The following is a 25356-nucleotide window of genomic DNA, read 5'->3' as shown; positions in this document are numbered from 1 at the left end:
AACAAACACAGACTTCCAAATGTATTATAAAAGCCTTTTATTATAATGAAGGGATGGTTCATTACAAGTGAACACCTCTCCCCCCACATTCCCTTAAAAAACAGTGTTTGCAAGGAATTTGACACAAGAGGCAGAAAAACAAAAACACCAAGGGAGGTCAGTGGAATTATTTAGTATTTAGCAAAGGGGAAATATTCTGACATTCATGAATAGCCCAGTATGGATCCTCAGTGAGTTAATTAATCATGTAAAGTAAGATAGGAACATTTAAATTTCCGTTTAGAAATATTTTAATTAAAAGATAGATGATGCTGCCAGTTTTCAATCCTCAACTTTCTTAAAAGAATGGTTATTCAGAATGACATATTTCCTAGGATTTTTGAAAGCCACAGTGTTACTGTACTTACTTGGAGAAGGTGCCTGGTAGCCTCCATACTAAAAGCAGAAAAACAAATTGTAAATCCGCAGCATACTATTCATCTATTACTCACTGATAAGTCAGCTCTGAGTTTCCAACATTCAAAAGTGTCTCTATCCAAAGCATCCAGAACCTTATGATTACTTAGTTTACTTGGATATTTTGCTATTATGGTATGCCATTTTCAAACATGTGGAATGATTATTTGCTCTCAATAGAATAACTGCCCTCTTGTTACTAAAAGTAAATGAATATTTCAATGCAGTAAATACTATTACAAGACCTAAGTATTTTTAATTTTCAAGGGGACACTGATATAATTCTGATTATTGTCACACAGGTCACGCTTTCCTCCTCTGTCACACTCTGTACCTATCCCATCAAAAAGAATAGAAAATGCCACTGATCTAGAAAGAATCTGGGTGAATGTGTATTGATGTACTGGAAAGCCAAACATACTTCTGGTATTATGAAATAGAAAGGATTATTTCACCAGAAAAAAAAATAGTTTTAAAGAGATTTATTTTTGTACCTCAATGTCTGATATATGACATAAAATTAGAAACTATTAATATACACCTCATGAAGATAACTTACCTGACTTATTCCTTGGGAGGAAAAAAAAATAAAGCATTTAATCCTTCCTCCCTCCTTGGTAAATGCCTATCTCCTCTACTACTTACAAACAGCAAGTTACCAAACTCCTTACTCCCCAAGCCAGCACTCAGCTGCTACTCATAAAACACAAATACACATGCAGCAGTCTATCAAGGACAAACCAACATATATGTACCCTACATGAACACGGCCATGGCCTAAATATTATAAAACCCACAACAGTGCTGACCATGGGCTGTATTTGTGATTTGTGCTGTGTGCTCAGTCCACTGTTTTGTCCAACTCTGTGACGCTATGGACTGTACCCGCCAGGCTCCTCTGTCCACAGGATTCTCCAGGCAAGAATACTGGAGTGGGTTGCCGTGCCCTCCTCCAGGGGATCGTCCCAGCTCAGGGATCGAACCCATGTCTCCTGCGTCTCCTGCATTACAAGTGGATTCTTTACCTCCTGAGCCACCAGGGAAGCCCACATTTGTGATTTAATGTGTATCGAAGCAAAACTTCACACATGACATTAAAAGCTCTGTCTCAAAATGTGTAACTTCTCTGTCATTTCTATAAAGTGTTCACTTGTTTACTCAACAAATATTTAGGGAATATTGACTACTTGTTAACACAGGAGAAGACAACAGTTTACAAAGGAGACTTTCTGCCTCATTGAGCTTCCATTTTAGAAATATATACAGATAATAAATTAGTGAACAATGAGTAAATGAAAGAAATATAAATAAGTAAAAATAAAATAAATATCACTATTGATAAAAGAAGTAAATAAAAAGGGAATTGTGGTTAAATAAATGATGGTGGCATGTGGTAATGTGTAGTGGTGGCTTTCTTTAAGAAAGATTCTCTGAATTGGTGGCATTTCAATTAAATATGAAATTCAGGAGAAAAGTATTTTAGGAATAGAGAACAACACATATAAAGAATGTGGCAAAAAAGAGTTTCTATGGACTCTAGAAGACCTGTAACTGGTCGAAGTACAGACAGAGTAAAGAGACTAGACAAAGACCAAGCATTTGAGTCCTTGTTAAGGAACTGGATTTGAGCAGCTTCCAATATATTTTAGAGGAAAATCTAGAGAATGGCTGATTGCTATGTGAGTAAATTGAATAGAATTACATGCAGGAAAAACATTGTGGTTTATTCTTTAAGTTTAATCTTCAACAGCATTTAGAGAAATGAATTGCCTCTTCAGAAAACATTTAAGATAGGCAACTGGCAGGATTTAATGTTCAATTGTATGTTATTGCCACACCACCAAAGTCAGCTGGAATGTGATCACCATAATGACAAACTTTTTTTAAAAATTATGTCTGAAATGAGATTCATCTGGCACAGTCTAGGTTCTTAATAAAATTTGACTGTCTGCCAAAAATACTTAGAAGTGTTGTGTCACACTCTAAAAAATCTTGGGATTGTGCCAATAAAATCCAGAACAAGAAATTATATTTGTGGGGAATTCTTGGAGGGAAATTCTTAGGGTAATCCATGGAGATTGAGTCAGGACATTTCTTTCTAAACCACCATTTAAGAGGGGTTAATGATTCCAAGCCAAGAAGTTCTTACTCAGAGCAGATGGTCAAGAGGGTTTTATTTCATTCTATATTCACCCACCTATACCTCCTAAGCTTCTGGATGCAAGCCTGCTTGTTTCTTCTGGGGGGTGGGGGGAGGGGCTTTTTTAAAAAATAAAAATTTGATACATTAAGGTGTCCTACATGATGATTTGATATACATATACACAGTGAAATGATAACTACTGTCAAGCTATTGAATACATAATCACTTCCAAATAGTTACCACTTTTCCTGTGATGGGTGCACCAGAAATCTATTATGTTAGCAAATTTCCAATATCCCAATATAGCAGTATTAACTATAATCATCTTGTACATTGGATCTCTAGACTTATTTATTCATTCTACATAACTGCAACTTTGTACATTTTGACTAGTATCTCCCTATTTCCCCCACCTCCCTACCTCTGATAACTACCATACTATTTTTAAATGGATAAAGAGATTATGATTTGTGCATATACATCTATACACACGTTATTCAGTGTTAAAAAAGGAGATCCTACCATTTATTTTGCAAAAAAAAAGAGGATGAAACTGGAGGATGTTATGCTAAAGAACATAAGCCAGACAAAGATAGAAAAAAAATATTGCATAATCTTATCTGTAGAATCTTTAAGAAGTCTGCTCCTCCTTTTACAGTATCTTGTGAATTTCCATTCTGTGTTTACTCTGCAGGGATGAAGTATCTGGAGATGACTTTGGAGATACCTAGGGGTACAGAGGCCCTCCCTATCAGTGGGTGAACTGTGAACTCTCCTCAAGGGAGCAAATGCTTTGGGGAAAAACAATAATCTGTGAAGAATTTCTTTGTTACTAACAATATAATGTTCATTCATGTACCTAGCCAAGCTCTCTATAGCCACATGGAGAATAGCTGTCTTGTCAATTTAAGTAACTTAGGGAGGCTTTCACATAGATCTTGAAATAGCAAAAGATTAAATAACTCGTTATACTCACGCTGCTGCTAAATCGCTTCAGTCGTGTTCGACTCTGTGTGACCCCAGAGATGGCAGCCTACCAGGCTCCCCCGTCCCTGGGATTCTCCAGGCAAGAACACTGGAGTGGGTTGTCATTTCCTTCTCCAATGCATGAAAGTGAAAAGTGAAAGGGAAGTCGCTCAGTCATGTCTGACTCTTAGCGACCCCATGGACTGCAGCCCACCAGGCTCCTCCATCCATGGGATTTTCCACCCACTGAAGTGGGTGCCATTGCCTTCTCCACAAGTTACACTCATACTAGAGGCTTAAAAGAAATTAGCTATCATCTACAACCATTGTCCATTCTCTTTGCTTAGATGAGGATGTGAATGAAGAAAGTAGTATCTCTGTGAGTAAAAGTCACAAGTCAAGCCCATCTTGATAACCAAAAACAAAAAACTCACAACTGAAAGAAATGCTTTCAGATTGTACTTCAATAGCATTGAGTAGGATTATGCTGTCACTGAGAAATGGGTGAAAATGGAAGAGAAGGAAAGGTTATATTGATGAGAAGGAAGGAAGCTATAAAAGAAAGAGGAAGTTATTATCCTATATTTCTTCTGCAGATGAAAATAGCCCATCTTTATGGCTTACATTGCCACCAGTGGAATGTTCATTTAAAGGAAACAAAACAATTTTAAAAAAGAAAACTATTCATAAAATTTCAAGTTATGATTAATTGAAACCCATTTTGTAAAGAAAAAAGGTACTTTAAAGCCTCTCAAACTTGCTGATTAGGGGAATATGGTACAGGTTGTGGAGCAGAGCTTTCACTTTACTGAGCCATAGGCAAGAAGAGCAAAGAAAACACAGAAATAGAGACTAGGGGTTAGGGAGGGCATGAAGGTAAGTACAGCAGGAAGGTACTAGATATTTAGAAACTTTAAAGATATAAGATGTTTGTTTTTAGAGAGTATTCCACCTGAGTAAGATCTGTGTTAAAGCACAACATTCAAAAAATACATTTTTATAACAATGGAATGAGGAATCAAGTCATTATTTAAAGGCTTTTATCTTTATAACTCTTCTAATGCTGCATACAAGCTCAATATTTTTTTTTAAATTATCAAAAATATTCACAAAGAATCACATTTTAGAAAGTGTAGGATCTTTTTCTAACAATTTTTTTTTAATTGGAGGAAAATTGCTTTACAATGTTGTGTTGGTTTTGGCCATAACCTAGATCCTCTTATACAAAAGTGTAGGGTCTTAACTGACACTCACTCCAGTTTGAAAAGCAGCTGTAAAGAGCACTGAGCAATAATTGAGAGACTTGTCTTCTCATTAGAGATCAGCCACCAAAATCTGTGTGATGTTGGAAAGGTCATCGACCTCCCGTTATGTCAGTTTCTTCCTAACAACATAATGGATTTTAACAGTAGAATTTTAAGAAATCTTCTAGCTCTATAATTGTAAGATTCTCTGAAAATAAAAGTAGATTGAAAGCAAAGGTCCCAGAAAAGTTAATTAACAACTTTTTGTGGTTGGCACTTTGGAGAGACAGTAATGTAATCTTTCTGAACATATCCACATATAAAATAAATTTGAATTGATTTCTCCTGTTTCCCAGATATCAAGCTCAACTATCTTCTATAAGATAGTGAAGAGGTAGTATATGAAAAATTCTCCCCATATAGATGGGTATGTGGAGACCAAGTTCCCTGAGTCTCCTAATTAAACTAGTAGCAGAAAATACGAAGATGTACTTCCCTCGATTTCCTGTATACTCTGTTGCCCACAGTAAACTAAGGAAGAAGCCTTAGAGTCAGAGAATGGCTGATCTCAGTATGAGTGTTTTGAGGATTATTTGCTGCTTGAGCATTTCTCGTATAATAGATTTACATACAGAGCATCAGTGCCCTGGATTGAAACACAGCTGACCACTTACTAGCTCCTGTAGCTCCTGTGATCCTGAATGACTCACTTCACTCTGCCTGAAATGCCCAGTGGTGCAATGGAGATAATAATCATATCTTGCTTATAGGTTTTATTATAGGGATTAATGAGCTAATATACACAAAACTCAGAAAAATGTCAGGCAAATAGCTCACACTTTTTTAAATTATTATCGTTATTGCTGTTGCTCTCATTGTTATATTTCCCTAGCAAAATAGCAAGTTCAGTAGAGAAATTATCATCCTAATATATGACTCCTGAAGTATTATCCTTAACATCTGTTTATACTTCCCTATTCCCAGCTACCATCCTTGGGCCTGGAAGACCCAAGTCTAGGAAATAGCTTAGAAAAGAGGACAAGAACATCTGATTTCTAGATGCTACCATCTCCTCCTGCTTTCCCCAGACTACAGTCCTGTGTGACTGTTGATACATCACTACTACTAAATCTACCAGCTATTCTCAGAAGGCCTTCTTTCCAAAACACCTGGAAGTTTGCATGAATAATTTCTAACAAGCGCCACAGAAATTTGGGCATCTATAGGAGTACTCTGATGAACAGAGTACTATTATCTATTGCACTGTAATTTTCAACTTGTATTCTGGCCAAAGTAAACAGAAACTCTGATCCTCTTGAGGTCATGAAGCATGTCTCATTATACATCTCTCTAGTGCTTTAGATTACTCCTAGCACACTAAGGTCTTTAATAAATGTTTATTGAATAAATAGATGAATGATTAAATCAATTTTAAGTGAATACATCAATGACTTATTAAGAAAAATTGTCAAAAATTTCCAAATCTAATTGTTTTATTAACTCATTTGGTGTTTTTTGATTCTGCTTCATGATTCCTGGTTTTGTTTCCTGGAGTCTTCTTTTGAGATTAAGAATCTCAAAAGAATTCATCTCTGAGAATCTTCTCTGAAAGTAAGAATGGTTGATCCTGTAGGTAGGAGATGACCAAAGTGTGTTCTCAGTGCCCCACTGAGCCTTTAGTTTGGGAGATCAAGCAAAAGACATTGTTTGTCCAAGTCCATGCTTAAGATCTGGTCTATATGACCACCATGTTTTCCCTAAGATATTTCATTACCTGAGGCTTTCTGCTTCTTACCACTGTTCTCTGAATATTTTACTTAATCATCCCAACCATTATATTCACCCCAGTGTCTCAAAAACATAGTGGTTTATGCAATTATTCCAGCACCATTTTTCTACCTACCAATCAGAGGTGCCAGTCTTGGTGTAGTCAGGAACTACAGACGGGAGAGAACGTGCCTCTTTCCCCATTCACAACAGAAAGCTTTGTCTTCTGTATTTTGGTGTATGTCAGTTCCTTCCTTGATGTAACAATGAGCTAACTAACTATCACTGCAGGTTGTGACTAAGAAAACTGATTCTCGGGAGGCCAGGGCCAGCCAGCTAGGAATCAAAACCCTGAGGGAATAATTTAAAAGTTGATGTGTATTTCACCCAAAAAGCATGGAAACACAACTTCTGAATTGCCCACACCAAGTAAAATGGCTAAGGATCAGAAGTGGAAAATGTTGTGATGTGTGATATGCTAGAGTATGACATTCATTTCTAATTTTACTATTCTATAGAACTATATCACTTAGAGATACTGGATCATTAGGAAAACAGGGACCTGTCCAAACCATTATTAATACTACATAATTTGCTTGAACAGTTAATCCATGTTTGCACTGAGGACCTTAAGTGATAACTCTATAACATTTCTAACTTTATTCAATGTCTTCGATATATGTTTAGTGTTAATCTATTCAACACTACTTGTCAGCCACTGTACTAGGCACCAGGTATACAATGATTAACAAGAGAGAAACTGCCCTCATTTCTCTAAATAAGTTGATTATGAATCCTTAAATACTTGTATCACTCACCCAGAAATGTTCTATGATAAATAACATTAGGTTCTATCTAAATTTTATTCCATCAGCCTGATTGCTATCTCATTTTTCTCAGAATGTTTTCCCAAAATTATCTTCATATTATACTCTCAATAACCATACCTGATGTTTGTGTAGTGAGGATGACAGATTTATGTTTTAATTTTTAAAAAATACATCCTCACTGATCTGGGGATTCTTCCACAAACTGTTGAAGATTTAAATTGGAGATGTAAAGACACAGGGCTTAAAATATAATTTGTTCTGAATGGCCTCAAAGGACAAACAGAACAAACATGTATTTCTAGAGAGGTTAAACACAAAAATTTTCAAACACTTTGTTTTAAATAGTTGAAAAACACTTCACTTTCTTCCAAGTTTTTAGTAACGGTACATGAAGATATGAAATAATAAAAGTGTCAGGTTACCTATAAATTCTGACAAAAACAAAAGATCACAAAAATAGTAGGAAAAAAAAAATGCTTCTTTCCATCTTTTTTTTTTTTTTTTTAAAGAGGCTTCCTAACTCCACTTCACTGCACAAGTTAATATCTCTTAGAACTTAATTATTCTTATCTGGAAACTAGAGATGCTAAGAACATATAAAATTGTTATGAAGTAAAATTGAAAAGCCATATGTCACAAGTCCAGCACAGAGTCTGGTGCATATTAGAGGCATAAATTGTAACCATGACAGTGAAAAAACAAAAGACATAATGAGAGTGTCAATAAGACTAACAGATAATGTATTCCAAATTCAAGTGAGAATAAACATTGATTAACAGGGAAACACTGCCAATTGACTGTTAAAAATCTACCTAAATTTTAGCATGTGGCATGCCCTAGGACTGCTTCATGAAATAGAGACCAGTTGAAGAGTTCATGGCAGTTGTCCTGGACCAGAGAACCTGAGTCATCATCCTCTTTCCCTTCCAAATGTTCTTTGAAGGAAAAACAATCACAGTAATGTAATTCCAGTGACAAATTAGGAAAAGTTAGAGGTAGATCATATCTAGTCTGTACAGGTATGGTGCCATAAACACAAGTTGAGGTAGGAAGGATTGCGACAGGAAGGCAGCCTGGAAGACTCATCTTTGTTGTGTCAGATTTGCTTAGCAATGAGTTCAACAGTTAAGGTAAGAGAAAGACAGATCACTAACAAAGTAGGAGTGTGCAAACTTACATCATGTCAGTCCCTGGAAACTGGACTAGTTGCTAAAATTTGTTCTTCAGCTATATTTTTGAGAAGATTATAGAGACATCCAAGCAGGATATAGAGTCTAAGTACTTCAGTCTTTGTTTGAAACTGAATTAAAATAAAATAAGTAGTATGAGATTAATAGAAAAGCAATTAGAAACAATGGAAAGGAAAAGTGTGAAAGCTTAAACAAAAGACAATACATGTAGAAAAATGCTCTAAACATTTTTTTATTAAAAAGAAAGCTTTAGGTTTACATCATTATACAAATAATTTAATGCCCACTTTTACAAATAGTATCTTTTATGTTATTGCTTTGGCTAAATATTCATACAAAGTTTGACTGACAAACATGAGAGTACATATCCATTTTAATTTCTAATTATATTTTCAGACTATAAAATTTGCAATATTTTAGCCAACTTTAGCATGAAAATTAATAAACAAAATGTATGCCCAATTTAAAAAGCACAAAGGACTTATATGACTAAATGACAATTTCTGCTAGAATACATGAATAATTTGAATAAATAGAGATAACATAGTCTTGAATAGACAAAAGTAATACTGAAAAATAATAATTTTTCTTAATATATAAACTTAATACAAAGCATATTGAACATATTTTGGGGATACTAAAAGAATTATTCCAAACTTTAAATCTGAAAAGAAATATACTAAAAAATCAAGATATTTTGTAATGTCAAAAATAAACTATCATGGGGCATTGTCACCCAAGTAGAAAGAACTATTAAATGAATAAATACAGTAATCTACCTAAGAAATAATAAAATTCAGTAGTCAGCACAATAGATTTTGGCCTCAAATTAAGTTGGAGATAACAAATAATTTAATAAGTTGTGTTGAAACAACTTGCTGACCACTTTTGAAAAAGTAAAATTAGATTTTGTGCCTTATGTATCCCTGCTCAGTTGCTTTAGTCTTGTCCAACTCTGTGACCCTATGGATTGTAGCCCACCAGGTTTCTCTGTCCATGGAATTCTCCAGGCAAAAATAATGGAGTAGGCTGCCATGCCCTCCTCCAGGTAATCTTCCCCACCCAGAGATGGAACCTGAGGCTCCTGCATTGCAGGCAGATTCTTTACTGCTGAGTCACACGAGAAGCCCTTTATAGCTTATATCTACACAAATTTAAAAAGAGTTATATTTGATTAAGTTACAGAAGTACTTTAAAACACTAAACAAAAGACAAACTCAAATTTTAAAAAATGTGTTGAGAAACTACCAATATTTCAGGTAGGCTACTAGTAAAGTAATGCTCAAAATTCTCCAAGCCAGGCTTCAGCAATACTTGAACCGTGAACTTCCAGATGTTCAAGCTGGTTTTAGAAAAGGCAGAGGAACCAGAAATCAAATTGCCAACATCCACTGGCTCATGGAAAAATCAAGAGAGTTCCAGAAAAACATCTATTTCTGCTTTATTGACTATGCCAAAGCCTTTGACTGTGTGGATCACAATAAACTGTGGAAAATTCTGAAAGAGGTGGGACTACCAGACCACCTGACCTGCCTCTTAAGAAATCTGTATGCAGGTCAGGAAGCAACAGTTAGAACTGGACATGGAACAACAGACTGGTTCCAAATAGGAAAAGGAGTACGTCAAGGCTGTATATTGTCACCCTGCTTATTTAACTTCTATGCAGAGTATATCATGAGAAACTCTGGACTGGAAGAAGCACAAACTGGAATCAAGATTGCCGGGAGAAATATCAATCACCTCAGATATGCAGATGACACCACCCTTATGGCAGAAAGTGAAGAGGAACTAAAATGCCTCTTGATGAAAGTGGAAGAGGTGAGTGAAAAAGCTGGCTTAAATCTCAACACTCAGAAAACGAAGATCATGGCATCTGGTCCCATCACTTCATGGGAAATAGATGGGGAAACAGTAGAAACAGTGTCAGACTTTATATTTTGGGGCTCCAAAATCACTGCAGGTGGTGATTGCAGTCATGAAATTAAAAGACCCTTATTCCTTGGGAGGAAAATTATGACCAACCTAGATAGCATATTGAAAAGCAGAGACATTACTTTGCCAACAAAGGTTCATCTAGTCAAGGCTATGGTTTTTCCAGTGGTCATGTATGGATGTGAGAGTTGGACTGTGAAGAAAGTTGAGTGCTGAAGAATTGATGCTTTTGAACTGTGGTGTTGGAGAAGACTCTTGAGGGTCCCTTGGACTGCAAGGAGATCCAACCAGTCCATTCTGAAGGAGATCAGCCCTCAGTATTCTTTGGAAGGAATGATGCAAATCTGAAACTCTAGTACTTTGGCCACCTCATGCGAAGAGTTGACTTATTGGAAAAGACTCTGATGCTGGGAGGGATTGGGGGCAGGAGGAGAAAGGGACGACAGAGGATGAGATGGCTGGATGGCATCACCGACTCAATGGACGTGAGTTTGAGTGAACTCCGGGAGATGGTGATGGACAGGGAGGCCTGGCGTGCTGCAATTCTTGGGGTCACAAGAGTCAGACACAACTGAGCGACTGAAATGAACTGAACTGAACTGAAAGCTTAAAATAGACACACCATACATACATACACTGAGGTTTAGCTTATGCTCCTTATTTTATTAGGCTTCCCTGGTGGCTCAGCTGTAAAAGAATCTCCCCACAAAGTTGGAGATGCAGGAGCCTGAGGGTTCAATTCCTGGGTCAGGAAAATCCCCTGGAGTAGGAAATGGCAACCCACTCCAGTATTCTTGCCTGAAAAATTCCAAGGACAGAGGAGAATGGCCACTTACAGTCTGTGGGGTCACAAAGAGTTGGACACAACTGAGCATGCATACGCACCTGATTTAATTATTCAAGGACATAAAATCTAATTGGAAGGAAGGTGACAACATACAGCATTACTCTTTTGCTGTCCTGATCACCAAATTCTGATATTTGTGTGTGGAGGAAGTTCACCCCTACACATTCAATACACAGTGCTCTGAATACCGGCTGAGTGTCCCTACAATTTAACTCAGTTCAGACACTATTTACCCTGAGAAAGCATATCCCACAGGTTAAGGGTTTTACCTTAACAAGGCTGATCTTCCCACACACACGCAGCTCAGATGTCAGTTGAGTGTAACCTGTGCTTCTGACCAACCAGCAATAAATTAAAGTTTCCCATGACCCCCTCCCTGGTTTCAGTTAATTTGCTGGAGTGACTCACAGTACCCAAAAAAACTGACTTTACTGACACTGGTTTATGGTTTATTACAAAAGTTATAACTTACGAGCAACCAGATGGAAGAGATACTTATGATAGGCTAGCGGGGAAAGGGAGCAGAGTTTTCATGCCCGCTACAGAGAGCCCCTCTTCCAGCACCGCTGCATGTTCACCAACCTATAAGCTCTCTGAACCTAATCCTTTTGGGCTTTTATGGAGGCTACATTATATAGTCATGATTTATTAAATAATTGACCATTGTTGATTGAGTCAGCCTCCAGACCTCTCCCCTATCCGAGGCCAACGAGTAGGACATTAAAGTTCCAACCCTTTCATCACAAGGTTGGTTCTCCTGGCAATCAGCCCGATCCTGTCATTGGGTGCTTTCCAAAAGTCAGCTCATTAAATGTTATGTCATCATATTTCATTAGCATAACAAAAACACTTTTATACCTTTCATTACCAGGAAATTCCAAGGGTTTTAGGAGCTCTGTGTCAGAAGTGAAGACAAAGACCAAATGTATATCTTCCATTAAACCACAATTTCACAACTAAAAGTGTAATTCCCCTTGACTCCAGAACCCCTAATACTGACAATACAGTGCACCATTGGTAGTTTCACCTAAGAGCTTAAATACTAAACTCTTAAGTTTTATAAAATCGGGGCCCAGTTTCATTCCTTTGAATGTGGATTATCCAGGTTTTCCCAGCACCATTTACTGAGGACACTATTCTTTTTTCATTGTATATTCTTGGTGCTTTTTCAAAAATCAGTTACTCAGATATACATGAGTTTGTTTCTGGGCTTTCTGTTCTATTCCATTGATCTGTTTCTGTTTTTGTATCAATATCATATTGTTTTGATTATCATAGTTTTGTATATAGTTTGCAATCAGGAAGTATGAGGCTGCCAGTTTATTCTTTCTGGAGATTTTTAAACTATTCACTCTCTCTTATGATTCCAAAAGAATTTTAGACTTGTGTTTTCTATTTCTGTAAAAAAAAAAAATAATACCACTGGAATTTTGTAGGGATTGTGTTGAATCTGTAGATCACTTTGGGTAATATGGACATCTTAACAATACGTTAAAGACATTTTAGTCTTCTGATCTGTGAATATGGAATTATTTTTCCATTTAATTGTATATTCTTCCATATCTTTCATAAATGTCATACACTTTGCAGTGTACAGATCTTTCATAGTTAAATCTAATCCTAAATATTGTCAGGGACAGCCCATGGGGTTGCAAAGAGTCTGACATGACTTAGCAACTCAATGACAAATTGTCAGAAAGGGGGATATTTCCCCCTTTACCCTTCTACCTGTCTTAAATTCTTGTGGCTGGACTAATAATAAAAATGACACAAGACACATTAACAGGAGAAAAAGAAACATTTAATTCATGCACATGGAGGACTCATAGATATGGGACCTAAAAAAGTGGCCAAGGCCAGCAGCCTTTATATTTTTTGAACAAAGAAATACATTCATGAGGAATTAACAGGACAAAAAATATATATATAGGATCTGGGTGTTTAGTTAGTGAAATATCTAAATTTAGTCTGGACTTGGGATAGTCAATTAATCAGGTTTGTTTACACAGGTTTCTCACCTGGATTCCCCATCTCTGGCAATAAGGTTGTCCTACCTCCACATGGGAGGTTTACTGCCTGATTTTGGGAAACAAAGGAGGGTCAGATAAAGGAAGGCTGGAGGGAAGGAAAAACAGCAGGGAAGAAGGAGGGAGAGAAAGAGGGATGAAGAAGGCAGCTCCTTGGAAGATGGACTATTTTAAGGAGAAATTATCCAATTCCTCAGAGACACCTTTTTCTTGTAACTCCATTCTAAACTATTGAATTATATCTTAAGAGTGTTGGATTTGAATTGAAGGGATCTAAAGTACGTAAATGAGGTATGAGCAGAAGTATTTACTCTTACACTCTAGAAATAAGCGAGGATAAGCCCAGCCAGTATGGAAAGGTTTAAGTTTTGCTCACCTAGAAGCAGAAAGATGAAATAGCCTCAAATTATTCCCTTTTAAAAGAGAACTATGACATAGTCGAATGTTAGAGACTATTCCTTAAAATTATTAATAAGTTAAGGGCCTTGGAAGGTATCAACTAATTCTGATTTTGTAATTCTAACAAACTATGCCTTCTGCTTTTTGTTCAAGGAGACTTTGTGATTCCACACCCGATTCATGGCATTCTTTACATCCTTGTTCCTCAGAGTATAGATGAGTGGATTTAGCATTGGGGTGATGGTAGTATAGAACACAGACACAGCCTTATCCAGTGGGAAAGTGGTGGATGGACGGAGGTAAATGAAGATACAAGGGACAAAGAAGAAAGTTACTACAGTGAAGTGAGATCCACAGGTAGAGAGAGCCTTGCGCCGGCCCTCAGCAGACCGCTTCCGAAGACTAAATAAAATGACTGTGTACGAGGCCAGAAGAATGAGGAAACACCCCAGGGAGATGAGACCACTATTGGCAATCACCAACATGTTTACTAGGGTTGTGTCAGCACAGGCAAGTTTTAGAACGGGGTGGACATCGCAAAAGTAGTGGTCAATGATCTGAGAGCTGCAGAAGGGTAACTGAAAGGTCAGGAGGGTCTGAACAAAGGAGTGAGCCAGGGCTCCCAGCCAGGACAGTGATGCCAGCACGGTGCAAGCAGTGGTACTCATGATGGTGGTATAATGGAGCGGTTGGCAGATGGCAGCATAACGGTCAAAAGCCATGACAGTCAAAACAAAAATCTCAGCACAGCCAAAAAAGTGGAAGGTAAACATCTGAGTTACACAGCCCCAGTAGGAAATAATCTTTTTCTCAGAAACAAAGTCTGCAATCATCTTGGGTGCTGTCGCTGAGGAATAGGCAATGTCCACAAAGGACAAGTTACTAAGGAAGAAATACATGGGTGTGTGAAGCCAAGGATCAGAAAAAACCATGAGCAAAATGAGCAGGTTTCCCCCCAGGATCACCATGTAGAAGAGGAGGAATAGAGCAAAGAGTATCAGTTGCATTCCAGGATCTTGGGAAAGTCCTAAAAATATAAACTCGGTAACATTGTTGACTACTTCCATGGAGATCCAGGCAGAACTGGTTGAGTGACTGTGGTTCTCTGTAGAAATAAATGTTATAAACTATTGTAAGCAAGTAAAGCCTAACAGGAACAGCCTTCTGAAAACATTTGAAAGTGAAAGTGAAGTCGCTCAGTCATGTCTGACTCTTTGTGACCCCATGGACTGTAGCCTACCAGGCTCCTTTGTCCATGGGATTTTCCAGGCAATAGTACTGGAGTGGATTGCCATTTCCTTCTCCAGGGGATCTTCCCGACCCAGGGATCGAACCCAGGTCTCCCGCATTGTAGACAGACGCTTTACCATCTGAGCCACCAAGTGATGTTAAATATAGCAGAGGAAAATATTTATATTTCTTGAGTATAGCTCATGGATATTTTTTCATCATTAATTGTCTTACCACATTATCGACTCCCATTTGATTTTCTATTATGCTTAGACCTACAGTTCCTTTATCCCAATTGTTTTCTTTCATAATCATCTTGTCCCTCTCTCAGTCTCTCTCTGATCTCACACTGCTCACCCCGACATCAGAAATTCAGAATACTTAAACACTTTAAGTATTAAATGGATAAATTAATTTTTAAGGCTAAAGATACAAGCAAGGAGTTAGCATTTTAGATTTGATGTCTAAAATTCTTAAATGAACCTTTTAATTTGATATATACAGATCAACTTTAAAAGAATAATATTCTATTTAATCAAGTGAGAATGACTCCGTTTCTAGTTTCTAAATTAGGTTGGAAGTTTCAGTGCAATTAAAAATTAAGTTATTTTTAGTGACTGAGAAAAACATATACATTGACTCCCTGGCTCACCAACAACCTATGCTTGTAAATTTACATTGGAAGTGTTTGAGTCCTAATCTTAGACCTGCATAAAGAAGTTCAGCTTCACTTGCCAGTAAGGAATGCATCAAACTATACAGGGAAATACTTTGTCCTATGTATTGGATAGAATACAATCCAATCCAAAGTATTTTACATAGGAAAATACTTTGTCCTATGTGGTGGCTCAGATGGTAAAGAATCCGCCTACAATGCAGGAGACCTGGATTCAATTCCTGGATCAGGAAGAGCCCCTGGAGAAGGGAATGGCTACCCACTCCAGTATTCTTGCTTGGAGAATTCCATAGACAGAGGAGCCTGGCGGGCTACAGTCTATGGGGTGAAAAGAGTCACACACGACTGAATGACTAGCATACACGTTTTGTGCTAAAGAGTTGAAAATTTTTTTAATTACTGAAACTTTTATCATCCTTAATATTTTTGCCTTGAAAAGCCCAAGATAACTCTTTGTCCTCGCAATTATAGTTAAGAATTAGGAATAAAATGTCCCATACAGATAATAGTAGTAACTGTATTTTACATTTGTATAAATTGTTTTACAAGTTACATACAGAAGTGCTTAAGGCATACAGAAAAAGTACTGGATGAAATAATCAGAGATGAATTCTTGAAAGAGATGGATCAAGAGACAAAATTTAAAGGTCCTCAGAATTAAAATGGCTTCTTTGAATTATGCAAATGTTTTCTCTGAATCAAACTTCTTTTCTTCGTGGACAGTGGAAAGAGCACTGCCCATAGCTGAGTGATTTAAGTTTAAGTACCCTCACCTACTGTTAACTTTGGGTGAATCTACTTACTTTCTCTGAATATTGGTTTTCTCATCTATAAAAGATGGATGATAAAGTTTTGGCCTCACAAAGCTGTAATAGAATTAAAACGAGATCATCTATATAGCATTTTTGTAAGTATGAAATGCTTTATTTTATGATTTGATTCTATGAAGTGAAATCTCTCTAGTAAGTAGATTTGTGATTTGATCTAGTCAGTGATTATATAAAAGCTATATGGACAGCTAAGAGACAATATTAAAATTCATATCTAACTTTATTCCTGAGACAACAAACCATAATGTCTGCTCATTTTCACTGTAGAAATACTATTAGTCATGGTTACTACGAACTGGTAAGCACTTTTCTATGTGCAGGATTGTATGCTAAACGACTATCTTATGTTACCTCATTCTATCCTCACAACGTGTGTGTGCTCAGTTGTGTCCAACTCTTTGTGACCCCATGAATTGTAGCCCTCCAGGCTCCTCTGTCCATGGAGTTTTCCAGGCAAGAATACTGGAGTGGGCTGCCATGCACTCCTCCAAGGGATCTTCCTGACCCAAGGATCGAGCCCAAGTCTCCTGCATTGCAGGTGGATTCTTTACCACTGAGCAGAAGGGGCTGATATTTCAATTGTTTTATTCTGACCCTAGAACCCACAAAATACACAAGCTCTTAAATAAGTGATGAAAGACAATAATAAATAAAAAGATGATAGATAATTGATAATGATTGATGATTATAGATATAGATGGACAGATAGATCATAAATAGATCAGAGAAAGATAAACTCATGAAAAAACAATTGTATTTAAAAAACAATTGCCCTCTTATGGTGTAAAATCCACTGATAGGAAGATATACTCTGTGTCCTTAAATCTTCAAATACTCTATGACACTGTAACAGTAAAGTCAACCTGTCCTCGGTTATCACCAGCTGGTAAGATCATAAGGATTGAAAAATATTTAGATAATAAGAGAAAACACTTATATTATACTTACTATGTGCCAGTTATTGCTCACATTTAACTCTCATACAAATCTTATAAGATAGGCTATCATCATTATTCACACTTTAGAGATGAGGAAACTGAATAACAAAGAGAGGAAATAACTTGCCCAAGGTCATGGAGCTTATGACTGGCATTACTACTTGAACCTAGGAAATGGGAACTCAATTTTTTAAACCAATATTCATGCTTCTGGGGCTGATGGCATCAAAATCACCATATCTTCTTTCTCATTGGAAAGTCTTAAACCTTCTGCATAGTCAAAATACTGTATCCCTTTTCTGATAATCATGAAAGGTTTATTTACTTTTTAATTATCTATAGTATTTGGAGAGAAAGACTACTGTTGCATCTGGCAAGATCATTGCAACATATATAGTTTCTGTCCAATTTTGCTCAAATTTAATTTACAATGAGAATGCAATAGCAAGTGATGTGGTATTGATCATTAATCTAGATACCATTTTATATGCCATGAACTGAGAATCAAATAGAGGAGGTTCACTCGAAAAGTTACAATCACAGTTCTCTGAGATAAGGGTAAAGAAGTCCAGGAGAGTCAGGAACACCTTTCCACACAAGGTTATCAGTGAGTGAATTTTGGAATGTGAATTAGAGCTTCCCTGAAGATGACCCTGCAGGGTGTGGGCATAGAAAAGTGGACAAGGCAGGAAGCGAATAGTGAATAGGATATATGATGTAAATATAGGATGCAAATCATCATAGCATCCTCTATGGGAAATGTCAACAAGTTTTATGTGATTCAGCACAGAATCCATGGATGGAAGTGTCAGGAAATGAGGATGAAAAGGAAGAGTTTTTCATGTCACAAAAGAGCCCTGTGAGTTGAGTTGAAGTGTTGGAATTTATTTTGGATGACTTGGGGGATTAGAAATAAAGATTCCCAGGATAGGAGGACAGCAGGAACAGGAGGTGTTAAAGATCACTTGTTAAAAGAGGGCTGAAACCCAGTTTTCCTAGATTCAAATTCTACCTCTACTACAATTCTGGCTGGCACTATGACTTTAGGAAAGTTACTTAACTCCCTTTGCCTGTTTTTTCAAATGCAAAAGGTGGATAAGATTAATATATACCTCATAAGTATTGTGAACATTACATATGTGTTCCATATAAAGCACTTAGGTACATGGCATAGTGTTAAGTGAATATATAATTAGCATTACCTAGCATTAGCTGTGACTGGAGGAAGGGAAGCCTGTATAGCAGCCAACTTAGGACACTAAACTTCTCATCATGTCCATTTCCTAATTCCCATTTATATGCATTTCCAAGCTTGTCAAAATCTTAGAAAATACATCCACTTCTGGCAACAAACCTTTCAAATACATTTTTAGCTAAAATAAGAACAATGTTTTTCCAGTCGTCATGTATGGACGTGAGACTTGGACCATAAAGAAGGCTGAGTGCTGAAGAAAATAGATGTTTTTGAACTGTGGTGTTGGAGAAGACTCTTGAGAGTGCCTTGGACAGCAAAGAGATCAAACTGGTCAATCCTAAAGGAAATCAATCCTGAATATTCATTGGGAAGACTGATGCTGAAGTTGAAACTCTAATACTTTGGCTACCTGATACGAATAGCCAAATCATTAGAAAAGGCCCTGATACTGGGAAAGATTGAAGTCAGGAGGAGAAAATGACAGAGAATGAAATGGTTTGATGGCGTCATCGATTCAATTGATAGGAGTTTGAACAAACTCCGGGAGATGGCGAAGGAATCCTGGTGTGCTGCAGTCCATGGGGTCACAAAGAGCTGGACACTACTGAGCAACTGAACAAAAAAGAACAATGTAGTTTATGTCCTTGCAAGGCTTTTTTTAGGAATCAAGCAAGGATACCCAAGGATACTTATACAGCTGTTTTATTTTTCCTAAATAGTGGCTATCTCAACTATATTTTGAATCTACCTCAGTAGCCCACGAAATTAATCCAAGTCTAAGGCTCAAGAGGCTTTCTACTATCTTCGTTAGGGGAAAGAGCACAGAGATCGAAAAACTGGGCTTGACTCATAGCTCTGCTTCTTACAGGCTGTGTGATTTAAGATTTTCCTCACTTCTATTAACTTCAGTCCTCCTCTGTGAGAGAATAATGCCACTAATGCTGAGGATCAAGTCAGTTAACAGATATAGAAACAATGTGATTTGCAAATCTAAGTCAAGATCATTTTTGTGATGGACTTTCAGGAGCATCAGTATGAGACTGGTGCAAAGCCAACCTTTTCAGGAGCATTAGAATCAGACTAGGTCGAATTTGGCCTCTCCACAAAGATGCCAAAGAATATATACTAGATATAGGTATAATGGAATCTATGCTGCTAAAGAAACAGCATTGCTACTATTCCACTGACCTACCTAAATTATTTCAAATAGAACAAATAGCAAGATTGCAGCTCCCTAGAATTTCTGAGAGAAAAGGCTCAGCCTTAGTTTCTCCTGTGAGCAATTTACAAATAATAGAGACCAAACATTTTGGACCTTTTTTTCCTAACAGTAAGCTCCATCACACAGCAAACTCTTTCCTTATACAAGAATGTCTAAACAAAAGTAGAGTTGAAAAATCTGCAAATGAGTTAATGTAACACAATGCAGACTATACACATATTCCTATAGTTCACAGAGCACAAATATTTATTTGTCCTTTCAGTTAGTAATTGCTCAGTCTCAGATGGTAAAGAATTTTCCCATAATGCAGGAGACCTGGGTTCAATTCCTGGGTCAGGAAGATCCCCTGGAAAAGGAAATGGCAACCTACTCCATTATTCTTGCCTGGAGAATCCCATGGACAGAGGAGCCTGGCAGGCTACAGTCTATGGGGTCGCAAAAGTCGGACACGACTTACCAACTAAACCAGCACTTAGTAATTATTTATTGAGCATTTTCTCTGTATCTGGTACTGTGTTGTGAACATTAAAAGATGAATAAAAACCTATTCTTGACATAAAACCATTCATTTTAAAGGAATACCTTTAAAAGACTTTTTCAAAACCTTGTAGATTTATATAAAATCTCAAATTTAATATAAAGATGGTGAAGGACAGGGAAGCCTGGAGTGCTGCAGTCCATGGGGTTGCAAAGAAGTAAAAAGAATATGAGAGACCGCTTGACTTGCTTTATTCCACTTCTTTAACCACTGATGAAACAAATGAAACGCAGAGAGGAAACTGAATAATTGAGGTTCCACTATAAGTGGCAAAACTAGGACTAAACTCCAATTGAATAATAGGATAGACACTTTAAACTGTAATAAACTTCTTCCTCAATTAACAGTATTACCAGAACAAAAATTGCAAAGTGGATCAAGAATTTAAGATTTCCCTTTATGAGTGAATATGATTTACATCAATAACATTACCTCTGTCTCTTTCATCAGTTGTTAACCTGGCATTGCAGGTAAAAACTTACTCTGGCTGTCTTCCTGAGTGTGGTCCCGCGACATGGATTTGCACAACCTGAGATCTTCTTGGATCAATAAAATTTTCTGAGATAGAAATGCGACGTATATCCAGAAATTCACACTAAAAAACTGAGATCTGTATAGTGATGCTTCTCTTACATATGTGCCACATTTCACAGAAAGGGTTACCCTGCAGCCTAAGATAAAGTCCTGAGTTTGATCGTCTGTTTTTTCTTCTCGCTCTCTTTCTCTGTCTTTCTCCCTTTCTTTCTCTATCTTTCGCCCTTCCTTTCTCAAAGATAGAACTTCATGAGTTTAAAACCATGCCATAGCTTCTTGGTCTGCAAGAACTTCTTTCTATATTCCTGTCTGCCAAAAGAAAGAAACCATCAGCAATATTTATGCCTTATCACAACCCTGAGGGAATTGTGGGGCCAGTGATTGGGTAGCAGCTGGACAGAAAAAGTACAAGTGTAATGACCGCTAAACCTCTCCTTATAAAAGTATATTGAAGGCTACTTGATAAACAACTAGGTAATGAGTACTCAGGCCATTTCCACAGTTTTACATAATTTACTCAAAATCGGGGCAAGAGAAGGGAGAAGGTGATTCTCAGTATCAATGTATTAGACCCTTTCTCAACAATAAATATTTGCTTAGACGACTGAAAGAATATTTTACTTCATTTTAAAATTTGCTAAAGTTCTAGAAGATAAGCAAAATGTTTAATTTAACAGCACTATGAAGACAGTGCTTCAGTCCTATTAGTATATGAACCAATTTCTTAGGGATTTAGGTCAGGGAGGTTTGACTCAAGTTGAGGATTACGCCTCTAAATTCGAGTATAAAATTTACTCAGTGAATTACAGTGTGAACTTTCAGGTTGAGGCTAAAGTTCTGTGTGTTTGAATGGTCCCACCATATACCATGAAAGATATAATAACCCAAATAAGATGAAAATGCACCTTGGCTAGTGATTTTTCTGAGGCAAAAAGGACTTAATGTTGGTTGCAGCCTAAAAAAAGTGTCTGTTGTTGTTGCTGGCAACAGTTGATTGTTCTGTGATGGGGCGAGAGTATCAATAAAGGGGTATTTAGTTAATGTAGCAGTATTGGTTGATTCGTTGTGACAAATGTACAAGAAGTAATGCAAGAAGTTAATAACAGAGGAAATAATGTGAAGTATACAGAAACTGTCTGCACTGTCTTTGCAACTATTCTGTAAATTTGAAACTGCTGTGAAATTTTAACAAAATACGTAGATTTTTCAAAGACGGTATAAAAGCCTTGAAAGTACAAAACATTTTTTGATATTCCAAATGTGATTATTTTTACCTAATTATGAGGAAACATATATCACCTAACATGAAATTTCCTATGTCAAGGCTAGTTGCAGTATGAATGAAGGAGTTATCAGGAGTTTTATTGTCATGTGGCAGGGGTCTAGGATTAAAATCTCTACTTCCTCTTTGTTTCCTCTGATTCTCTAGGATCAAAAAATTGTACAATCTTCTCTCAGCTTTTATTTCCCATTGAACAGAACCGTTAGCAATAATTTTAATATAACCAGTCAGTATTTAGTAAGTTCTAACCACCTGTAGACACACTTTTTAGAGGTTTACAAGTCTTATTTTTTGTTATTATTTTGTTTCAGTTTCCTGAGACCCTTGTGGGGCAGATACTATTATTTTCCTCATTGAACAAAGAGATATTGAGAGGTTAAGAAACTTGTCCTCTGGTAAGTGGTGGAGCTAGACCATGACAAGAATGTCAAACTCCAGCGTCCACACTCCTCACATCTCTGCTCTACTCCCCCAGCCATCTGGACTCACATATTGTTTTCAAATACTATTCACCTCCTCCTGGTGGATAGTGAGAACCTTTATATTTAGATATCTGGGTGACCTGTTGATGCTTGGGGGAACCCCCAAATGGCAAAATGTCCACCACATTTCCAAGCACATATGTGGTCCGCTGGAGAAGGGAATGGCAAACCACTTCAGTATTCTTGCCTTGAGAACCCCATGAACAATATGAAAAGGCAAAATGATAGGATACCAAAAGAGGAACTCCCCAGGACAGTACGTGCCCAACACGCTACTGGAGATCAGTGGAGAAATAACTACAGAAAGAATGAAGGGATGCAGCCAAAGCAAAAACAATACCCAGCTGTGGATGTGACTGGTGATAGAAGCAAGATCCAATGCTGTAAGAGCAATATTGCATAGGAACCTGGAATGTCAGGTTCATGAATCAAGGCAAATTGGAAGTGGTCAAACAAGAGATGGCAAGGGTGAACGTCAACATTCTAGGAATCAGCAAACTAAAATGGACTGGAATGGGTGAATTTAACTCAGAGGACCATTATATCTACTACTGCAGGCAGGAATCCCTCAGAGGAAATGGAGTAGCCACCATGGTCAGCAAAAGAGTCCGAAATGCAGTACTTGGATGCAATCTCAAAAACGACAGAATGATTTCTGTTTGTCTCCAAGGCAAACCATTCAATATCACAATTATCCAAGTCTATGTCCCAACCAGTAATGCTGAAGAAGCTGAAGTTGAACGGTTCTATAAAGACCTACAAGACCTTTTAGAACTAACACCCAAAAAAGATGTCCTTTTCATTATAGGAGACTGGAATGCAAAAGTAGGAAGTCAAGAAACACCTGGAGTAACAGGCAAATTTGGCCTTTGAATGCGGAATGAAGCAGGGCGAAGACTAATAGAATTTTGTCAGGAAAATGCACTGGTCATAGCAAACACCCTCTTCCAACAACACAAGAGAAGACTCTACACATGGACATCACCAGATAGTCAACACCGAAATCAGATTGATTATATTCTTTCCAGCCAAATGGAGAAGCTCTATACAGTCAACAAAAACAAGACCATGAGCTGACTGTGACTCAGATCATGAACTTCTTATTACCAAATTTAGACTCAAATTGAAGAAAGTAGGGAAAACCGCTAGACCATTCAGGTATGACCTAAATCAAATCCCTTATGATTATACAGTGGAAGTGAAAAATAGATTTAAGGGCCTAGATCTGATAGACAGAGTGTCTGATGAACTATGGGATGAGGTTCATGACATTGTACAGGAGACAGGGATCAAGACCATCTCCATGGAAAAGAAATGCAAAAAAGCAAAATGGCTGTCTGCGGAGGCCTTACAAATAGCTGTAAAAAGAAGAGAGACAAAAAACAAAGGAGAAAAGGAAATATATAAGCATCTGAATGCAGAGTTCCAAAGAATAGCAAGAAGAGATAAGAAAGCCTTCTTCAGCGATCAAAGATGTAAAGAAATAGAGGAAAACAACAGAATGGGAAAGACTAGAGATCTCTTTAAGAAAATTAGAGATACCAAGGGAACATTTCATGCAAAGATGGGCTCGATAAAGGACAGAAATGGTCTGGACCTAACAGAAGCAGAAGATATTAAGAAGAGGTGGCAAGAATACACGGAAGAACTGTACAAAAAAGATCTTCACGACCCAGATAATCATGATGGTGTGATCACTCATCTAGAGCCAGACATCTTGGAATGTGAAGTCAAGTGGGCCTTGGAAAGCATCACTACGAACAAAGCTAGTGGAGGTGACGGAATTCCAGTTGAGCTGTTTCAAATCTTGAAAGATGATGCTGTGAAAGTGCTGCACTCAATATGCCAGCAAATTTGGAAAACTCAGCAGTGGCCACAGGACTGGAAAAGGTCAGTTTTCATTCCAATTCCAAAGAAAGGCAATGCCAAAGAATGCTCAAACTACCACACAATTGCACTCATCCCTCATGCTAGTATAGTAATGCTCAAAATTCTCCAAGCTAGACTTCAGCAATACATGAACCGTGAACTTCCTGATGTTCAAGCTGGTTTTAGAAAAGGCAGAGGAACCAGAAATCAAATTGCCAACATCCGCTGGATCATGGAAAAAGCAAGAGAGTTCCAGAAAAACATCTAGTTCTGCTTTATTGACTATGCCAAAGCCTTTGACTGTGTGGATCACAATAAACTGTAGAACATTCTGAAAGAGATGGGAATACCAGACCACTTAACCTTCCTCTTAAGAAATCTGTATGCAGGTCAGGAAGCAACAGTTAGAACTGGACATGGAACAACAGACAGGTTCCAAATGGGAAAAGGAGTACATCAAGGCTGTATATTGTCACCCTGCTCATTTAACTTATATGCAGAGTATATCATGAGAAACACTGGACTGGAAGAAACACAAGCTGGAATCAAGATTGCTGGGAGAAATATCAATAACTTCAGATATGCAGATGACACCACCCTTATGGCAGAAAGTGAAGAGGAGCTAAAAAACCTCTTGATGAAAGTGAAAGAGGAGAGTGAAAAAGTTGGCTTAAAGCTCAACATTCAGAAAATGAAGATCATGGCATCTGGTCCCATCACTTCATGGGAAATAGATGGGGAAACAGTAGAAACGGTGTC

General features: G+C 37.4%; 1 protein-coding gene across 1 annotated transcript; it reads right to left on the bottom strand.

Moving 5' to 3' along the window:
* Positions 1–13929: 13929 nt before the first annotated feature.
* LOC128054435 (olfactory receptor 4S2-like) lies at positions 13930–14868 on the bottom strand. The gene has a single exon (XM_052647064.1). The coding sequence runs from the start codon at positions 14866–14868 to the stop codon at positions 13930–13932; it is 939 nt and encodes a 312-aa protein (XP_052503024.1).
* Between the last annotated feature and the right edge of the window lie 10488 nt (positions 14869–25356).

This window comes from Budorcas taxicolor, chromosome 10 (assembly GCF_023091745.1).
Source record: "Budorcas taxicolor isolate Tak-1 chromosome 10, Takin1.1, whole genome shotgun sequence".
Classification (NCBI taxonomy): Eukaryota; Metazoa; Chordata; class Mammalia; order Artiodactyla; family Bovidae; genus Budorcas; species Budorcas taxicolor.
Note: the sequence above shows the minus strand (reverse complement) of the source record. Positions and strands in the feature narration are given on the sequence as shown.

Bases quoted from the DNA above. Each gene is read 5' to 3' on its own strand.
- LOC128054435 (XM_052647064.1), bottom strand. From the start codon at position 14,868: ATGGAAGTAGTCAACAATGTTACCGAGTTTATATTTTTAGGACTTTCC.